Source organism: Stegostoma tigrinum, chromosome 6 (genome assembly GCF_030684315.1).
Source record: "Stegostoma tigrinum isolate sSteTig4 chromosome 6, sSteTig4.hap1, whole genome shotgun sequence".
Taxonomy (NCBI): domain Eukaryota; kingdom Metazoa; phylum Chordata; class Chondrichthyes; order Orectolobiformes; family Stegostomatidae; genus Stegostoma; species Stegostoma tigrinum.
This window is the reverse complement of record NC_081359.1, coordinates 81,996,838-82,018,148: the sequence shown is the minus strand read 5'-3', so window position 1 is coordinate 82,018,148 and position 21,311 is coordinate 81,996,838. Positions and strand designations below refer to the sequence as shown.

General features: G+C 38.7%; 1 protein-coding gene across 4 annotated transcripts in view; it reads right to left on the bottom strand.

Annotated features, from left to right (window-relative positions):
• The window catches only part of LOC125453351 (sister chromatid cohesion protein PDS5 homolog B), a 228,211-nt gene that overhangs the window by 172,651 nt on the left and 34,249 nt on the right, over positions 1 to 21,311 (bottom strand). For all 4 annotated transcript variants that reach the window (XM_048532792.1, XM_048532796.2, XM_048532793.2 and 1 more), the window contains exons 3-8: positions 17,741 to 17,944; positions 17,465 to 17,551; positions 14,786 to 14,883; positions 9,781 to 9,907; positions 5,139 to 5,219; positions 2,722 to 2,862 (exon numbers count right to left, since the gene is read on the bottom strand). In XM_048532792.1, the coding sequence (XP_048388749.1) occupies positions 2,722 to 2,862; positions 5,139 to 5,219; positions 9,781 to 9,907; positions 14,786 to 14,883; positions 17,465 to 17,551; positions 17,741 to 17,944 (738 nt within the window). The remainder of the gene's footprint in view (positions 1 to 2,721; positions 2,863 to 5,138; positions 5,220 to 9,780; positions 9,908 to 14,785; positions 14,884 to 17,464; positions 17,552 to 17,740; positions 17,945 to 21,311) is intronic.

Here is a 21,311-nt window from a genome sequence, read left to right as displayed (position 1 = left end):
ACCTGTACAGTCACTTATCTGAGTATTCTTGTCTGATTGACATTACTGTCCAACACAGTTTTGAACAGAATTCAAAAAAAAAATCATAATTCTGTATGAAAGAGAGGTTGGCAGTGTTTAAAAACGTGTTTGAATGTTATTTTTGTCCCTAAACAAAAAAGGGGCAGTTGATGAAGGGAAAATTAACTCTATAAAAAGTTAAACTATACAGAGGTCTGATCAGACCTCCTAGAATGCACTCAGCTCTGGTCACAAAGATTCAGGCTGTGGAGGTGATACAAATACTACACAAAACTGACCCCTGACACAAAATGACTATGGTTTGAGAGAAGATTAGGGAAAAATAAAAAAGGTTCTTCTGCCTTGAGAAAGGAAAGAAAATAATTTTAAAAAAGGATAACCATAAAACAGCAGATCCAAAAACGGTTAAGTGTTATGTCACAAATGATAGGCAGAAATTAAAAATTAACTGCTGAAAATGCAACATAAGCATAGGATTACTGCAGAGAAAGAACATCATGAAGTGGTCTTTCACATAAATAGAATCCTGAGACTGACTTCCAAGTACAGTCATGAACAATTTCATTGTCTTTTAGCTTTTCAGGCTATGAATAATGAACAGGTGAATATTGTGAATATTCACAAAGCCAGCTCAAGAATTTAAACTTTCCAAGCTTATTTTCAATCTAACCTTTTCTACTAAACACTCTGCATATTAACAAACGAGTGCCGGGGAGCACTTGTGAACCTGGACTTCCAAAAGCACTGATGCAGTGACACACATTGAACATGTGAGGAAAGCAATAGGTCATGGACTAAAAAAAAAAGGGGGCAGTAGCAATGTGATATCATTTCTGGTGAAGGATAGGATACAAAGCAATGGTTAAGGCTGGAAGGTGGAGTTCCTGAGGGGTCAGTACTATTACATTTGATTTTATATTTGCATTTAATGTTAATATATCAAAACAAGGATTTACATCCGGAGACTGCAGTTAACAGTTTCAAAGTCCGAGGATGGCACCAACTTGGGAGAATTACAAAATCATAGAATCCCTACAGTGTGGAAGCAGGCCATTGGGCCCACTGAGTCCACACGACCCCTCCAAAGAGCATCTCACCCAGGCCAAACCCTACCCCTACCCCAATTTCTGCATTTCCCAATCTAGACACTATGCGCAAATTTAGCACACCCAATCCACCTAAACCACACATTATGGACTGTGGGAGGAAACCCAAGCAGACAAGGATGGATGTGTGGAGTGTGCACAGTTGCCCAAGGGTGGAACTGAACCAGGTTCCCTGGTGCTGTTAGGCAGCAGTGTTAATCACTGAGCCACTGTGCAGCTGAAGAGGAAGACAGTGAAGAAGAATTTCACAAGGACATTGGCAAGTCAATGGAGTGAGTTGATAGGTTACAGAAGTTATATATGGAAAACAGAGGTGCTGCACTTCGTTCAAAGAATATTGATAAACAGCATGAAACAAGTTCTGCACGAAACGGCGTGCAGGAGCAAAGGGGCCCAAGTGTATAACATGCAGAAGTCATTTAAAGTGGCTGTACAGGTAGAAAGAGCTGTTAGCAAAGCTTACGTTAGTCTCACCTTCATGAAAAGGGACAGGGAATATAAAAAAAAGAGCAGGGAGGTTATGAAGACCGTACAAGGGGCACCAGTTATGTACCGGGTCCTGGGCAACAAACTTTAGGAAGCATGTGAATATATTGACAAGAGAACTATTCTAATAATGAGATTCTTTGGTCATGAGGACATTTTGGAGAAATTGGAACTGCTCTCCTTGGAGAGAAGCAATTTAGATAAAACTTGACTGAAGAAGTTGTCAAAATCACGGAGGGTTCCGACTGAGTGGAAATGGAGAAACAGTTCTCATCCACAAATGGGACAAAAACCAGCAGGGGACAATTTTAAAAGTGCTTTTGCAAAAAGCAATGTAAAGTTAGGAGAAAAAAGAGACTTTGTACATTAGATTGGTTCAGTACCTCCTGGAAGGTTTGACAGGAAGCTGGTTCAATCGAGCCATTCAGGAGGATATTGGATAATTTAAACAGAAGCAGTGTACAAGATTGTAGGAATCAAGCAAAAGAGATTAATACTAAATGCTCAGATAGCTAGTATCGACAATAGACCAAGAACAGGCTGTCTTCTGCAATGGTAACAATTCTACAATTCCAAAGGTCGTGCACTGTTTAAGTTCCTTGAGGCTAAATTTTCAAACTGTTTTAAGCATGTTTTAATCACAAAACATGCCAACATATTTGTTCCTCATCATCAAATATTGGAGTTTCTTTGGCTTCTTCAGCAAATCCTTCGGATAAAAAATGTTGACTTATTATTGTAAAACAAATTTACACCTCCATCCTGGCCTTTCAAATTCTTGGAACTAACCCTTTCCAGTTACAAAAGAATGCCAGTCAAGTTTATTTTGACGTAGACAGTATTATGTAAAGTCAATTTTTAAAAAAGGCAGACAACAGTTCAGGATGCATTTACAGAACAATTGCATTTTTTTCAATTCATGCACAAAAACATGGCAATTATCAAAATATTGAAGCACACCATAAAAAATTTTGAAAAATAAGATCTAAATATACCACTAAAAGTAATAATCACTGCAACTTTACTTGAAGTTGTCATACATTGAAGTTGTTGAACACAAAATAAAGTGTTCAGCAAAATATAATCAGAGTTAACAAATGTACTGTACCTTAAGTTTAAACTCCAGCTGTGGTAATACAGAAAGCAATAGATGGCTATCAATATTGTATAGCTCAAGAATCAGATCGAAGACGTGCTCTGATAGATCACTGATGGAGGTCTTCCCCAGCATTAAAACTTGGTTAAAAAACTGTCGGCAGAAAACAAGCCACCTAAAGTGATTTGAAGTTCACATGAATTTGCAACCACACAGTCTGAAAACATGCGTTTTATGGAACAAAGCTGAAAAATTAACTGTTTGATGAGCAAACAAGCAATAACTAAATACCTGTTAAACACTGAATGAGAAAACCACTTCTTAATATGGTAAACTTGGAATTCTCAGCAAGTTACACTTTTGGCCACACATCAGACTTTAATACAAATGGACTGCATGAATTACGAAGTGCTCAGGCCATTATTGAATAAGAAACTTGGATATCTCAAAACAAACAAATCAAAAATATCATAGTTTACGATCACGGCAATCCACTGATATACTGGTGTAATACTTGAATTTGGAGTGTACCACAATATTTAATATTTGAGGAGGTGACAACTAGTTATGCAGCCAAACGCAGAATAAGTGCTCCCAAAAAAGTAAAAATCACCTGGATACTTTTTCTCAGTTTTTGTTGAGAGAAATGGTGGACAGAACAGGAAGAGTGGAGTGTTCTTTACTTTTCAGATACTATCATGGAGCTTGTAGCTATTCCTTGGATTGTCTCAAGGCCAGACTAATTCTGGAACACGTGCTTCAAATTCTGAAATGCTATGAACTAAGTCAACGTCACAACTCAAATTTTACATTTGGATTGCACTGCATGAAGGCGCTTTTTTTAAAAAAGAACAAAGTGAAGCCATTCAATCCAGTCAGCCTAAATCCTCCAATTTAGAAATGGATTCTTGTTTTTGGTGTACAGGTGGTCAGATACCTCCACTCACACACTTGGAACTCAATACCACCATGCAAAATTATGTCACAAATGCCCAGGTTGAAAACAAAACTCAAGGCATTAAATCATACCTTGCAGTACAACCTAAACATAAAAATGGAGTAAAGATCTGATAGCTGTAAAAATACCATCTATTAAAACTGGACTAAAAATCAGCTAGTGTAAACAGAAACTCATTTCCAATGGACATACACAACTTCCAAACACACTCAACCGCCCAATGATGGAACAAAACAAATAACGGCAAATGCTGGAGATCTAGAGCCAAGGGAGAAATTGCTGAAAGAAACGCAGCAGGTCTGATGGCATCTTTGGAGAGAAAAGAGAGTCAGAGTCAGAGTCAATGTTGAGTCCAATGACTCCATGGGTCAGCATCTAAAGAAGGGTCACTAGACTCAAAATATAAACTCTGCTTTCCTTCCACCGATGGAACTTTGGATCTGTAAACTACCACTTGAACAGTGCTGGTCTCAAGTGATACTACAACCTCTGAATTAATAAAATAGGCAGAGGAGAAAAGCAGCATCAGGCAGAGGATTTTCAACTCATGGGATGGGAATACCACATCTGCTGCTGTGATGGTCCAGATGGTATAGCTCATGCATTTGGAAGGTGCATTTCGAAGAAGCCTTGCTGTGTCACTTATTGCCAACAGTAGTACGAAACGAAGGGAGGGAGGGAAATAAACAGGAGCATAGGAACAGGAATAGACTATTTCGGCCCATCAAGACTGCTGATCATAGAATATAGCTGATCCTCTAATCAATGCCACTTTGCTGCAGTATCTCCACATCCCTACGTGTCATTCGTCATGATAAATCTATCAATTTCTGCCTTGAACATGCTCAGTGATTCAGCTTCCACAGCCCTTCAGACGCCAGATCCCTGTTTTGCTGTGACTGGGCTATTCTCATATCATTTAACTCATCCCTGCTTCCCATCTTCAGCATACATACCAACCTTTGCATAGCTCCAATCTGTTCTGAAGGGTCAGAGAACTCAAAACGTTAACTTTTTCTCTTCAACCTACTGAGACTTTCCAGAAAATCTTTCAAGTTGTACACAATTCATGTAAAACAGGTTGTTAATCATTTCTTCAAACAGCAAGATAAATTTGTTAGAATCCAGCTTCGGATTTCCTCAAAACAAAAAAGGAGTAAAAGCAATAGCCAGCAAAGTCAGTGATGGGAATTATTCTGCCTAACAGAACACAGGCTGAGTAACAGAAATTCACCACATCTATTGTACAACAGTTATTTTGATTGAGGTACTAGCTAGTTTTTTTAAATTAAGATGTGCATACTCTATAAATTCACTTTCAGCACATACAATACAAAGATCACAATGCTATTTAAAGCAGGTTATGCCTCAAAAGTTTGATATAACTGCAACAATTACTTCTCAATTCACAAGAATCATTGGACAGTATGTCTGAACAAACAGTCCTGGAAAAATCAAGTTATATACTTACATTTGTGATATAAGGTTCAACTGCTTGAGCAGTCCTTTTTAAAAGGGCTTTTGCCAAGTCATATGCTTGTTTATTTAGATTCTGCAGGAAAACAAAAAAGAAAGATGATGAAATCAACTTTTGTCAAAACACATTAAATCAGTATTTACACGAAGTATTTTAACTAAATTTCAAGTCAATACATCAAATATATCAAACTACATTAGATTAAACCAAACTAGGAAGTAGACTTTTAAATTCTGCAGTCATTAGATATGGGTCCTGCTCCATTTTCCTGATCTCATTTGTCGCTTCAATTTTTATGTCATCCTTCCACAATAATGCCCATTTGCTTTTTAATTCACCACTACAAAATCAGTGGCTTCCATCTCAGGAGCAGTCTCTGTTTTCTGCGATCAAAAGCTGGTTTTATTCTCATTTGCAGAGAGTTATCTTTCTTGCAAGACTTGCTGTACTATGTGTCTTAACTAATAAGTTGAGAAATTTTGAATAAGGGAACCAGCCACCTTGTGTCTCTTACCGATCAGAGGAAGTATCCACAGAAAGCTGACAAAGCAACATGCTGACCAGAACAGTCAAAGATCATCTCAACAGCACAACTTGGAAAAAAGACTACTTTTTTTTTCCTCTTCCTTCCCTTCCAACCCCCCGCCCTCCCCCCCACCCCATGCCCAGGATTTTGCCCTTTACCCAATACTTAGGTTGGCCTGTTTGTCTCACGTTGGTGACATTATGTAAAAGGGGCAGTTATAACATGACAAAATCTATTTGCCTTTTATGCACCAACATTTATAACCGTCTACTTGTAATTAGAGTCTAAATTATTTCAACAAAACAGAACTAAGTCATACTTTTGCAGTAAAGAAGCCTGAACCATGCTTTCTATCAAACGGAGGTAAAACAAATAATCTCAACTCCCCAAAATCCAAACTAATTCCCACTCAAATTGAATGGCTGTCTTTTGGTAAGCTTCCATATTCTACTTTTTCCCCAGTATAGGTACAGGCATTCAGTTTTGTCACAAAGTTGCGTAGAATACTCATGAAATGAAAAACAGTGCATAATCCCTTTAAGAGATTCTGCTTTGTCTGTGCTTGAAAGTTTACAAGTATTGTACAGAAAGCCTTAAAATCAAAACAAGTGTATCAAAAGGCCTTACAGTGGGCTGGCAAGACAGCAGTCTTGTTTTCATATTTTGACAACAACTGTGAATTTGGCCAATTAATTTAAACCAAGCACTCAGCAATTCAAAGCCAACTGAATTTAAAAACTGATCATGTTGACAGCCTGAAACCAGCCATATTAAAAGAATTTGATGTGCATTTAGGGATTATATAAGAGTAGGTTTTTGAAACTCAGGTGAGAAACAATTGTCATCCGAGGGAAAAGCAAGCCCACAATCTGAGAAATAAGCCCCAAAAGCTCTCAAACAAAATCATTAAGCTCTCTAAGAAAGCACCAGCTAGCATTTCAGCTTGAAGTCTTCACCAAAGAAATTACACAGGAAAAAACGCCACTGACGGCACAATCAGCCGAAGAAAGGCATTTGTGGCAGAGCATTCCAGAAGACACAATCTGTGCAAGTTTGGAGAGATTAAGGTTTAATTTACAGTTCTCTTTTAATTGGGTTTATTTGAACAGCATTGCAGTACAATTTAGGCCATTTACAGCATTGTTAGTACTCACTAGGGAATTGTTTGGTTTGTTAGTAATTCTGTTACTTTGCTCATTATTACAGTCAAATAATGAAATTGTTTCTTGTTACTTATAAAATTTAAGGTCAGGGATTTTCTTTCATCTATTTATGTTTTTAACAGATTAAGGGGTGAGGGGAGCTTCTCTGGGCGTTTTGGATTTAGTTATTAGAAGGGAACCTCTATCCCCAACCATTAAACTGACTGGGGCTTGTGTTTTGGTTTATCTATGAAGAGTTGGAATTTCCCCTTCTCCATAACAGTTTCTTCTCATCATCTACTGATTTTAGCTCATTTCTTTCCTCTTCCGTTGCCTTTCAGCACCATGGTAATATGCAGTCATTAGCATTGCAGGAGGGCTAGTTCATAATGCAACCGCCAAAAAAAATGTGTTCTCCTCGATATCACAAAAAAGGATTAATCTTCAAAGTTTTAGTACAACAAAAGAAAACCAAGAATAACTAATTGAATCAGATACATATATAATCTTCAAAAATAAAAGTTGACTAACTTAATGATTTAAAAGAAATTTGTAAATTTTGATGATTTGGTCACAAAGAGATTGACAGGTGACACGCACAGCCCAGGTTAATTTCAGCAAGACACTGTTTTCTTAAAGCTTTAGTTGAAGGGCAGAGTTCTATCTTCATCTCACAGCTAACCAACCAAAGATTAACACCAGCAATCAGTTATATTAAAAAAGAACACTACCTATTTCCTTCAGACACTGAATTACTGTTACCACTAAAAACAGTGATTCTTTTAGACTTGGCCCATACTTCCTTACTAAACTTGCACGTTTTTCACAGGTTCCACAAGTTTCTTTTCCCTGGGATGAGAACTATTTGAGTTGATTTAAAAAAATTTCTCACCTTGAAAAAAAAGTGCCAAAATTATTTAATGCAAGGATTTTTAAAACCCCATACACTATCTTTTCAGAAATTTGTAATAAGGCAGAAATATTTTGACCAAATCCTGATATGGGGCTTCTACATTGCAAGCGTTTTGATTAAATTGGGGTGTCACCAGCACATATTAATAAGACATATATAATGCTTGAGTAATTTTTAAAAATTAATTTTCCCTCTCCCATTTCAAATTCCCCTTCCTGTTTTTTGCTCTGACATTCAATTCAAGGCCAGTTTAAGCACAAACAATAATATTCAAAATCAAAAAGTGCAATGTTATGTTGAAAATGACAATTAAATGGTAACTTGTTGCACTTAAAATCAAATGCCTCTGAATGTGCTTTTCCAATAATTTGATCACAAATCTGAAGAAATATTGGATAAACAGAATTTCAGAGCACTAAAATAGGCAATTGAATGGCATATGATACATTTAGAATACCCGCCGGCAGAAACTGTGGGATTACACTAGTAGCACCGAAAAAAGAGAGTTCTGGTTGGTTTCTAAGATTATTTAAATGCCATGAATGCACTGCCATAAAGTTAAAAACTCCTCAACAGCACACTCGTTTAAACACTCAAATGGCGTTACAAAAATCTCTATTCTAAAATCAGCTGAACGCACAGCCTCCAAAAAAGGTGAAGCAATTTAAAAATTAAACATACAAGACGCCAACAGTGGAAGTGTGTTTAGATGGCATTTCAGATCAACAGGAGGTTAGAAATGTAAACAAGGACAAGGAAAGATTTGAAGACTGAAAAACAAGAATTATTAAAAACAGCTCTTCAGGTGAATTTTTCAGATTAGTCTACTCAAATCATAATCCACTTGGTATTTATGTATTTAATCTGGGTACAGCAGCACAGATGCATCAGAACATTGGATCAAAACAGGAATTAGATTATGAAGACTTGATTTGCCAAAGCTGATGAGTCTTGCTATTTGCAAGTATAAATGAGCTAATAAAAAAGGATTTAAAATATGATTAATGCACTTTATACAGTAGACATACACATTACAACCAATACATTACAGCTGTACAGAGGTGACACCCAAAAATATTACTTCACACAAAAAGGGATCTTTGCCCATTAAGTGATTTTAACCTCAATGGATTTGCAGAAAATTTCAACAGAAGTGAATAATTGGCTCCATAACTGGGTAAATCAGAAATAAAGATATAGAACAACTGTGATTTAGCCAAAATTTATTCAAAAGAGAAAGAGGCAAATATAAATCGAAGGAACAACTCTTCAAAAAAAAATGCTACCGCCCACTTAATACTCAAGACTTAAACTTGTCACGTCAAAGGACTGAAGCATTAAGTTGGGCTAAATGCAAGAAAATAGCAATCACCACTAATTTTAAATGGCAGACATAGCCAGGATAAAATTCGTGTCATTTTGGAAAGAACAATGGCAAAATAATGCCTTGAGTCACAACACATTCTGGCATGGTATACACAATTAAAATTAGTTGCGCTTGTGGCCAACATCACCACTGGGTAAAATATCATTGGAATCTTTTGACTCCAGCTGATACACTTTGAAAATAAAAGATATTTTATGATAGGGATTTGACAGGGTCCTTGATGCAAAACCCTCCTACACCTAGTATAGCAACTGTTTGGCCAGCAGAAAATCCAGTGTGTGTTACAATGAATACACGTCACATTTGTTTAAAAAAAAGTAAACCACATTAAAATAAAACTGCAGTCCATAAATGTTATGAGGAAGAAAAAGTGTTCATGAACTATAATACTTTTACCAATACTTTAAATTGACTTTCCCAATTGCGTCATGTGACAGGGAATAAAACAGCCTATTTTTCCCTTGAATTAATGCAGAAAAACAACAGAAAAGCATTACAAAGCTGAAAAATCATGGTGTTATTTCCTTTGCTCTTAATACCGAAATGTACTTGATATTTGCACTCTTATAAAACCTTTAATAAAAGGTCCCTGATGCTATCATTGCATTACAGAGTAATTTCAATCTACAAACACGAAACAAAAATTAGAGATAATGTCGGCTACTCACCTTATGCGCTGGCACAAGGTTAACAAGAACAGTATCCAAAAGTTCCTGAGAAACGGTGTCTCCTTCACAGACTATGGAACTCATCAGATCCACCATGTGCATGTGAACCTTCTGGTTGTGGCCATTGCTATAATATATTCAGAAAGACAACTGTGTCAAATTTGAACTTGTAATACATGCCTGCAACTATTACAACTTTTAAAAGGCCTTCTAAAATAAGCAATTAAATACTTTTGGCACTATGTGGGGAAGGGAAACAAGAAAAACCACACAGTCTTTATGTTTCAACTCCAATATGACTCTTCAAATTCTGGACTTGAACACTGCATTCCCCACAGAAACGACAAGACCTGCTGAGTTTCTCAAGCATGTTTTTCGTCTTTATTTCAGATTCGAGTATGGGGGAGGTCCCGGAGGACTGGAGAATTGCAAGTATGTCCCCTTGTTTAAGAAGGGTAGCAAGGATAATCCAGATAATTATAGGCCAGTGAGTCTGAAGTCAATGGTGGGGAAGCTGCTGGAGAAGATACTGAAGGATAGCATCTGTTTACATTTGGAAGAAAAAGGGCTTATTAGTGATAGGCAGCATGGTTTTGTTCACGGAAGGTCATGTCTTGCCAACTTGATAGAATTCTTTGAGGACGTGACAAAGTTGATAGATGAGGGAAGGGCTGTGGATGTCATACACAGGGATTTCAGTAAGGCATTTGATAAGGTTCCCCATGGCAGGCTGATGGAGAAAGTGAAGTTGCATGGGGTCCAGGGTGTACTAGCTAGATGGATAGTGAACTGGCTGGGCAACAGAGGACAGAGAGCTGTAGTGGAAGGGAGTTTCTCAAAATGGAGAACTGTGACCAGTGGTGTTCCACAGGGATCCGTGTTGGGACCACTGTTGTTTGTGATGTACATATATGATCTGGAGGAAGGTACAGATGGTCTTATTAGCAAGTTTGCAGGTGACACTAAGATTGCTGGAGTCACAGATAGTGAAGGGGACTGTTGGTGAATGCAGGAGAATATACACAGATTGGGGAGTTGGGCAGAGAAATGGCAGATGGAGTTCAATCCAGGCAAATGCAAGGTGATGCATTTTGGCAGATCCAATTCGAGAGCAAACTATATGGTAAGTGAAAAAATCCTGGGGAAAATTGATGCACAGAGAGATCTGTGTGTTCAGGTCCATTGTACCCTGAAGGTGGCAACGCAGGTCGATAGGGTGGTCAAGGCGGCATACGGAATGCTTTCGTTCATCGGGTATTGAGTACAAGAGTTGGCAGGTCATGTTACAGTTATATAGGACTTGGGTTCAACCACATTTCGGAATACTGTGTACAGTTCCGGTCACCACATGACCAAAAGGATGCGGATGCTTTGGAGAGGGTGCAGAGGAGGTTCACCAGGATGTTGCCTGGTATGGAGGGCACTAGCTATGAAGAGGAGGGGGTTGAGTAGATTCGGATTATCTACATTAAAAAGATTGAGATTGAGGGGGGAAACCTGATGGAGGTCTACAAAAATAATGAGGTATAGGCAGGGTGGATAGCAAGAAGCCTTTTCTCTACCCCCCTCCCCTCCAGAGTGGGGGTGCTCGATTACTAGGGGTCATGGTTTCAAGGAGACAGAGGAAAAGTTTAAAGGTAGATATGCGTGGAAAGTTCTTTATGCAGAGGGTGGTGGGTGCCTGGAACACATTGCCAGCGGAGGTGTCAGGAGGAGCGAGCATGATAGCATCATTTAAGATGTATCCAGACAGGTACATGAATGGGCAGGGAGCAGAGGGATACAGATCCTTGGAAAATAGGCAACAGGTTTAGATACAGGATCTAAATCAGCGCAGGCTTGGAGGGCTGAAGGGCTGCTCCTGTGCTGTAATTTTCTTGGTTCTTTTTGTTCTTATTTCTGGCAGTTTTCTTTTTCCCTGTAAAAAAATTACTTTTCACCATGGTCACAGTTGGAATGCAGCAGGCGTGAAAAGGACCAAGGAGGGAAAAGGCACACTACCTCACCATTGCCAACCTCCCTTCTGCAGATATACCTGTCCTCAACTACGTCAGCAAGGGTGACCACAAGATGCTGCTGAAGACCAAGTCCTATCTACATCTCAAAGGATAAATTCATCTTGTTGAATGACAAGACTACCATGCCAAATGGGATACACTTCCAACAGACATGGCAAATCAAGACCAGCATCCAAAATGCAAAAAAACCACTTACATCCATACTAAGATTATCATAAAACAAAAAGTTTCATGGTGATGCAGCAGTTAATAAAAGTTATGGATTTTCTTGAAACTAAATAAAAATTTCCAAACCAAGGTAGGAAATGGATTATAATTCTTTGAATTATGCATCCATACTTTCTACCAACAAGAAATCTCTCAACTACACAGACGCGTTATAACATACCTGGGAAGCACTACCCCCAACTGGCATGATAATATTGTCAACATAGATAAGAGAATTGAGCATAGGACCTCATGCTCCAAGTGGATTAGCAAGGATGTAAATCAGCCTTTTGAATCAATAAATCAAAAAAGTACTGAACAACAATGTCAGACAGTCCCAACAAATGACTACTTGTGAATTGGTTGTATTTTACAAACAAACAAAAAAAACAGAAGCCACAATGGAAGAGAGAAAACAAAAAAGTGTTACTGGCATCACTCACAACAAGCCAATATAATTAGCACAAAATATTTTTAAATAGGATGAAAGCATTTCAGTTTTCACGAGCAATTCAAAGTTTCCCACACTAATGACTAATTTTGATATTATCGTTAAGAAGCAGAGTGTGGTGGTGGAGGGTTGATTTTTTGGACTGGAAACCTGTGACCAGATCCACAGAGATCAGGGGTGGGTCCACTGTTGCCATTTACACAAGTGATTTGGATGAGAATGTGGGAGGCGAGGTTACTAAGCTAGCAGATAACACCAAAAATGGTGGTATATGACCCGGGGGGGGGGGGGGGGGGGGGGGGGGGAGAAGAAAGAAAGAGCGAGAGAGAGAGAGAGACTTTTCTAAAATTACAAAGAGATCAGTGGGCTGAGGAGTGGCACAGTCTAAATTTGGATGAATGCAAGATATTGCATTTTAGTGCAACAAACAAACAAAAAACAAAGGACAGGACCCTGGGTCGTGTTGTAGAACAAAAGGGACCAAGGAGTTCAGGTACATAACTCTTTGAAATTTGCATCAGATATGGATAGGGTGGCAAGGTGTTGTTTAGCACATTTGCCTTCATTTCTCAGGCCTTTTGAACATGGCAGCTGGGACGTCGTGTTGAGGTAATGCAGGATGTTGGTGAAGCGTCAGCTGGAGGACTGTGTCCAATTCTGGTTGCCCTTTTATAGGAAGGTTATTATTAAATTGGAGAGGGTTCAGAAAAGATTTGCCAGAATGTTGCTAGGAATATAGAGGGCTTGAACTATAAAGTGGAGGCCAGGGCTTTTTCCACCCTCTACTGGAGCAGTGAAGGCCAAGGGGCAACCTTACAGGAAGTTTATAAAATAAGGGACATAGATAAAAGGTGAATGACGGGGGTCTCTTCCCTACAGTAGGGGCTTTCAAACTCAGGGGCATATTTTTAAGCCAAAAAAGGAGAAACATTTTTTGAATTAAAAAAAACAGGACAAGAGACAACTTTTAAACAAAAAGTGGTTCCTATGCGGAATGAACTGCCAGAAATGGTGGCTGCAGGTACAGTTACAACATTTGGCCAAGTACAAGTACATGAACAGGAAAGGTTTGGAGTGAATTGGACCAAATGCAGACAAGTTGGGCTAGTTTGCTTCGAGAACGTGGTCAGCCTTGACTAGTTAGACTAGAAAAATGTCTGTTTCCATGCCATTTCATTGTTGGAAAACTATCTACTCCAACAGTTACACTGAGTGGCTAGCAGGCAAACAGAGCGGAGTACATTTTTGCTAACCACTTACTCTAGCAGCCTCTGAAAAGTCTAAAGATAATAAGTTAATTAAATGGTAACAACAGCAGAATCCTACGCTGCACTCAAGAACAGTATTAATGCAGTAATATCTTCCAGTTGCAAATCCAACCCTCTTCAGAGAAGCATGCCAACAGACTGAACAGGTTGATATATCCCCATCTTCTACTGCTCAAATTACCTCATGCACAAGGTGGCGCTGGTCTGCAATTCAAAGTACAGTGCAGCCTTGCATTACCAATACCTCATCCCATTGGCGTTCTCCTCAATCTGCATTCAAGAACAGATGCCATCAAGTGCCTTGCCATTGGTTGTCACTAGTTCCTTTTTCAACTAAGCAAAAAAAAAACCCCACAAGGTGCACATTCAAATGGAGATTAGAATTTTCCTAAAGCTTCCGAAAACACCTGCAGGGGAGGCACAAATTGTCCACACTACCTTGTGTTTCGTACCCCAAACTTTAAAATCAATGGCACCTGCATGTTCAAGCCTAATTGTCAAAATTATTTTTCCCTGTAATTTCTTTCCACAGTCCCAAAGGACACTCCTCATGGAAGAAGAAACATTTTCTCGACAACAGTGATGGGCATGTTTGGGGCACACACCACAGTAAAATGCAGTTCAGCTCTGATCCTGTGCAACTTGCTTAAGTACACTAAATAATGGCCATTCAACTGATGAATTGGGTACATTAGCACGGATTAGATAATGGAGTTTCACTGAAACATGAGCAAAGTTAGTTAGCATTTCCCAATTCCCACATTGAAAATTTTTTTTTAAAAGAAGTGCACACACGCACAATACTACCACCTTGCGGGTCTGAAAGTCAAACTATATTCCAACTTTACTATAATATGTGAAGAGAAGAAACTTAATTGTACGACTATCAGATCAGCTGAAAGATTTTTCGGGTGTCCACCAAAGTGTCTGATGAGAAAGACACTTGACAGGGTGAACAGACTCCAATTAAACAGAAGACTAGTTAATGTTTGTAAAACTGATATACACATTTAAAACTCAGTATGTGTCAAGCATGTTTTATTTGTAAATACCAAACTTACTTTATAACTTGGAAAAGTGTTCTGTACAATTGAGTGAATATATCATTACTATCTTCCAGTTCAAAGCAGATATTATATGACTTGACCCAGGCAATGTTCTGCAATGAAACAAAAAGAAAATCTTGATAATTTCACTTATTTCCACATTTGGAGAAATTAAAAAAAGGTGACAAGCGAAAAAAAATGAAATTATGCATTAGTTTCTCCAAAAACAAAATCTAACTTCTCAGTTAATGCTAATACCATCAAAAAGAACTGCTCAAGACAATGCAGGTCAGCAAGATTGATTAAAGAGAGCTACAAGGACCAGCAGAGTTGGAAAATGAATATTTCAAAGATCACTGTAAATTTTCCAATTGTTCAGCAATTATGGTATAAACTAAAAAAAGAGGAAATATATTTTCAGCATAAATATTATTTCCCTCATTTGTACAAGTGCATTTGTATGGTATGCAACATGCCAAATGCAAACATTCAGCAATGTGACGGGGGAAAGAGAGCAATTGCTTTTTCTCCCCCCCTCCCCTTGCCCCTTCATGGGATGGGGGCATCACTTGCTGGGTCAGCACTTACTGATCACTAGATGGAGTGCAGTGTTTGAAGACAGCTCACTACCATTTGATGTAGTGTGGAGGAACAGGGGGATCTTGGGGTCCACATCTATCTCAAACGTTGCTACCCAAGTTGATAGAGTTGTAAAAAGGGGGGGATATCATATGTTGGCAGGGGAATTCAGTTTAAAGAGCCGCAAGGTTATGCTGCAGCTCTGTACAACTCTGGTCAGACCACATTTGGAATATTATGTTCAGTTCTGGTCGCCTCATTATAGCAAAGATGTGGAAGCTTTAGAGAGGGTGCAGAGGAGATTTACCAAGATGCTGCCTGGACTGGAGGGCAGGTCTTAGGAGGAAAGGTTGAGGGAGCTAGGGTTTTTTTTCATTGGAGTAAAAAAAGAATGAGCGGTGATTGGTCAGACAAGATGATGATGAGGCATAAATAGAGTGGATAGTCAGAAACATTTTCCAAGGGTGGAAATTACTATTACAAGGGGGCATAATTTTAAAAAGGTGGTTAGAGGAAAAGTATAGGGGAGATGTCAGAGGTAGTTTCTTTATACAGAGAGTGGCAGACATGTGGAATGCACAGCCAGCACGGGTAGTGGAATCATAATTTAGAGACTTTTAAGCGACTCTTGGATAAGCACATGGATGATAGCATAAACGTAGGGCATGCAGGATAGTTTGATCTTAAGTCGGATAATAAGTCGACGTAACATCATGGGCCAAAGGGCCTGTACTGTTCTATGTTCTATATAGGTGGACCCACAACGCCATTTGGGAGTTTGTTCCTTCAATAGCATTGGGTCAGAAATGTATTTCAACATCAAGATGCGGAGTAGCTTGGAGGCAGATTTACAGGTATTGCAGGAGATGGTATTCCCAAACATCTGCTGCCCTTGTCTTTCTAGATAGCACCTTTCAAATTTAATGGCCAGTGCTATCTCAGAAACCTTGGGAGAATTTCACTGTTATTTAGTGTCAGTTGTGACTACAGTGCTAGTCAAGCAGGCTGGACTAGAACTCATCCAGGTAATGGAGGAGGATTCCATCATAATGCTCACTTGAGCCTTATGGATGGTGGACAGATGCGAGGAGTTAGGAGAGGAGTTTCTTACTATAGATTTCCTACCTTCTAGCCTTCTTTAATGTTCACAGTGTTTAAAAAAAAGAGACACGTTCTGTTCAATTTCTGGTCAAGGTAACAGCAAGAATACTGACAAGGAGGGGTTCTGTAATGGTCATTCAGAGAATATAAAAGAGGTGATAGTTGGATTCTTGTGTTGGAGATGGGGATTGTATGTGTATGGCAGAGCTGTGACTTGCCACTGGTCAGTCCAAATTCTAGAGATTGCCCAGTTCTTGCTGCACATGAGCACTGATTGCTCGAGTATCCGAGGAGTCATGACGTTACTGAGAACCCTGCAAACATCCCCATTTCTGACATTAGGGTTGAGGAAGTTCAGGGAAGGATCAGAAGCCTACAAACTATTTGTAACAGTCACTGACTAGGGATGTAACACTTAAAAAAGGGAAGACAGGCAAAAAGGTAGTTCAAAAACGACAATAGAATTCCAATGCTTATACCTTGGAGGGATTTAAGAGGGGCAATTCTTAAGGAGTTAGACAAAGTGATTACCATTGGTAGGCTAAAGACCAAAAGTTAAATAACGGATATCTCAAGGTATATATATTGAAATAAATTTCATAACAGTTAACACAGCTAACAAAGCAGAGTGCCATAACATGAAATTGGTATTTAGTTTTCTGTTTCAACAAAGTATTGAATAATTGAACTGAAAAAAGATACAAGAGGAACTAGAAAAATTAAGTGGATTTTTAAGAAGTCCCTGAAAAAGCATGAAATTTCAGTTAACAACTCGGAAGAGGGTACATTTCTGCACTATATTTCTTATTTATTTTTGTTCCACAGTTTAGACTAGCAATTGTTTTACACTTCAAACCATAAAACAAAATACTGTATCAAGTTACAAATATTCAATGACAAAACATACAGGTATTTATGAAAACAGCAGTTACTCTTCCATTGGATTGGACTCCATGTATTCAATGATGTCATAGTAGGAATAACTGAATCCTTAATACAATTTGTATGACTCACCTCCAACAAGTAGAAGTATCTGTTAAACTGTGCACTTTTTGTATCTTCTAATCCCTTCAGCTGTCTCGTTATGAACATGAAAATATCCTAAAACAGAACAAAATTAAATATTTACAAAATCTCAAACTGCTTTTGCCACAGATTTGAAACAAAGACTTAACATTTGTTTTTGCATTAACGATCTAACATCTTGGAAATGAAATGGATGCCTGCAGTAGCTGGACATAGACACACAGAGACACACACAGATTAAATAAAAAGAATGTGGCAAGCTACCTTCAGTTTATCTGGTGATGTATAAGGTGCCTCTGGGGCATAGATTCTAAAAATATCAGCTAGGCAACAAGCAACAAGCAGACGTACATCCTTGTCAGGATGTTTCAAGAAGAAATCAGAAGCAAGATGCAATGCTAAATTCAGATACAGCTCCTTCTCATCCTCAGAATCTTGGTCCATATCCATGAAAGTTTTTACAACCATCTAAAAAAAAGACAACAGATCCCATTACATTTTTGTAGACATGAAGAGTTTAGTCATTACATTATGTTGAAGTCAAAACTGCATTTCAAGGCAAAGACACAAATTAAATGTATCCTCTGCAAGTCAACACATAGTAATTTTCTGGAGTACCGTACAAAAATTGCAACCCATAACAAAAGTCAACCATTGACCAAAGTAGCTTCTTCAGACCTCTTACAGGCAAGTTATTTGTTCTACCAGACTCTCAAAAGACAAAAAAAAAACTTACAGTTTAGAACTGCAACAACAGGTTGAAACACAGACACCAATGAAACCATTTTCTATTTTTTTTTTTAAAATGCTGTATTATTTTAAACTAATCTTGATTTAACTGGCAGCTTTCCCATTTGTGTTTCCCATTTTCTGCAGGAAAAGTGGAAACTTTGTTCTTGAATTATGCCAGCTTCAGTAGAGCACAAATCAGGAAAAGACTGAATAAGTTTGCCTTAAAGCAACAGTTCAAAAACAAAAAGAAATGCCACATTTTAGGGTATTAGTCCATGGTGAGACTGCAAAGTGATGACCCACATTCTGAGAGAAATTCCAAAACTTTCCTTTGCACGATGTCCCTTTCAGACTAAAGTAGGCTATGGAATATTCTGAGAGAGTCAAATGGTTTCCTGATTCTATCATTACATACAAACTACACTCATCTGACTGGAGGTTGTTACAGGATAAACGGAAAACAAAGTTAGATGCAGCAGAGGTAGTTAACCCAGGTCATCTGTTTGACAGTTACAGAACAAACTGGAGATTGATGGAAAAAGGAAAAAAAAAGGTTCTTTGCAAATGGAACTGGTTTCTATTTGGCAGTCTTTGAAGTCTACTGGCAGTCGAGTGTTAAAAGTCTTGAAGAACGTAGTGGTGTTTGTTATCCAGTTACAAAGAGCAGATGACAACAAAAAAGGGCGAGTAAACATGGACTGAACAAGACCAACTGCTGCTGTTCAAAGTTACCAGAAACCCCCCCAACCAGGGATATAAAGGAAAGACCTAGACACAACATGTTACGCACTTTGTCATTCTTAAAAATTGATTTCCAGGGTGAAGGTGACTGCTAGTGACGTGCGATTTAGGCTGTGTGTCATGGACGGCAAACAAGAGACACAGTTAGATGGTTTGTAGATTTAGAGAAGCGATTACAAAGCAGGATCAGACAGATGTCAGAAAAGGCAAGAAGATAGTTCAGAAGTCTCGGGCTACACCTCTCACAGACTGAGGGTCAGCTTTGGTTACTTTTAAAAAGTGATAAGCAGCAGGCCAGGCAGCAGAGGAGCAGGAAAGCTGACGTTTCGGGTAGGGACCCTTCTGAGGAATTTTCACGTCAGCTTTCCTGCTCCTCTGATGCTGCTTGGCCTGCTGTGTTCCTCCAGCTCCGTGTATTCTCAGACTCCAGCACTGATAGTTCTTACTATCTTCAAATTACGATCACCAGCCCCAAACTGTTGCCCTACTATCACTTTAGTCCCTTGCCTTATTACCCAATGAAAGTCATGTTTTGCTCCTTCTCTTGAAGGAGCATTTCCATATTAATAAATATTTCTTGCACACATTCTTCACCATCCAAATCTTAACACTCTGGTAGCCTGAGTAAAACATACAGACAGTTAATCTTGAGCACCAAGAATCAAATCTTATCTTAGGTAGGGGTTGACAAAATTTAAAGCCGTAACTACAACAGAGGACTTGCCCGTCAATGGCACAGAGTGGAGATTCTATAGCACTAACCATGAATCTAGGATGTTGCTTTCCTGATGCCAGGATCAAGGATATCTCAAGTGTTTTGAAACATTGTTCAGGATAGAGAGAGAGACTGGAAGTCTGTGCAAGGGGTCTAACGTCATAGCTATTACAAAAACTTGGCTGAGGGATGGACAGGACTGGCAGCTCAAATGATCTGGTTTCAGATGCTACAGGAAGGATAGAAAGAGCAACAAAAGAGAGTGTGGCATTTTTAATTCTGGAAAACGTTACTACTTTTGAGATATCTTGGAAACATCAGCCCATGAAAATATGGGTTGAAATGAGAAATAGAAAAGCAAATGATCACCTTGAAGGGAATTTACTATAGAACTTCCAAGTCAGAGGGAAATGGAGGAACAAATACGTAGGCAGATTGCAGATATGGGCAAGAATAATGGGGCGGAGGGGCGGATTTTAATTTTCTAAAAATGACTGGGGGCTACCAAAAAAAAGTGTTAAGATTTGGATGGTGAAGTATGTGTCAAATGTGTGCAAGGAATATTTATCAACATGCAAATGTTCCTTTGAGAGATGGAGCAGAACATGACCTTCACTGGGTAATAAGACAGGGCAAGCGACTGAAGTGACAGCAAGGTAACACTTTGGGGCTAGTGATCATAATTTGAAGATAGTAAAATCTGTCAATGCTGGAGTCTGAGATAACAAGGTACGGAGCTGGAGGAACACAGCAGGTCAAGCAGCAGAGGAGCAGGAAAGCTGATGTTTCGGGAAGGGACCCTTCTGAAGAATTTTCACGTCAGCTTTCCTGCTGTGTTCCTCCAGCTCCACACCTTGTTATCATAACTATATTAAAACAACTCAAATTATGGAAAAAGGCAAGACTTTCTTAAAAATTAAAAGCTTATAAATCAGAATAAGACAAATTTTAGTGAGATAAAGACAAGAACTTTCAAAAAGGCAGATTGGAGTAAACTGTTCACAGGTAAAGGGACACCTGATAAGTGAGGGGCCTTCAAAGCATGTTCAGATTCATTCTATTCCTATTATAAGCAAAAAGGTAAGGCTAGTCGGATTTAAGAACAATGGATGAATCAAGATATTTGGAGGTTCTAGTGAAGAATGATTCTTTTCTTATCAGACTATAGACAAGTAGGTTCAAATGAATCTCTTGCACAGTCTGTATTTGTTATGGGTATTCCTAGAGAGACCAGGAAAGCAAAAAAGAGGATACAAGACAGCCTTGCCAAGTAAGGTTAAGGATAATCTAAAAAAAAGAGATTCCACAAGCACATTAAAAAGCAAGGGAACAACTAGGAGTGTGGCCCTTTAAATTTCAGAGGCCACGTTTGTGTTGAACTTCAGGAGATGGGGAAAAAGCTATTAAATGCATATTTTACATCAGTTTTTACTGTGGAGAAAGAAAGCAGCTCAGGGAAATAAATATTGATGTTTTGAAAACAATTCACATTACAGAAGAGTGGGGGTCTTCAAAAAAAAAGTGGATAAATCTCCAGGATCTGATCTTGCATATCCGAGGATTTTGTGGGAAGTAAGGGAGGAAATTACAAAACTCTGCAGAAATACTTGTATCGTCTACAAACACAGGTAAAGTACCAGATGACTG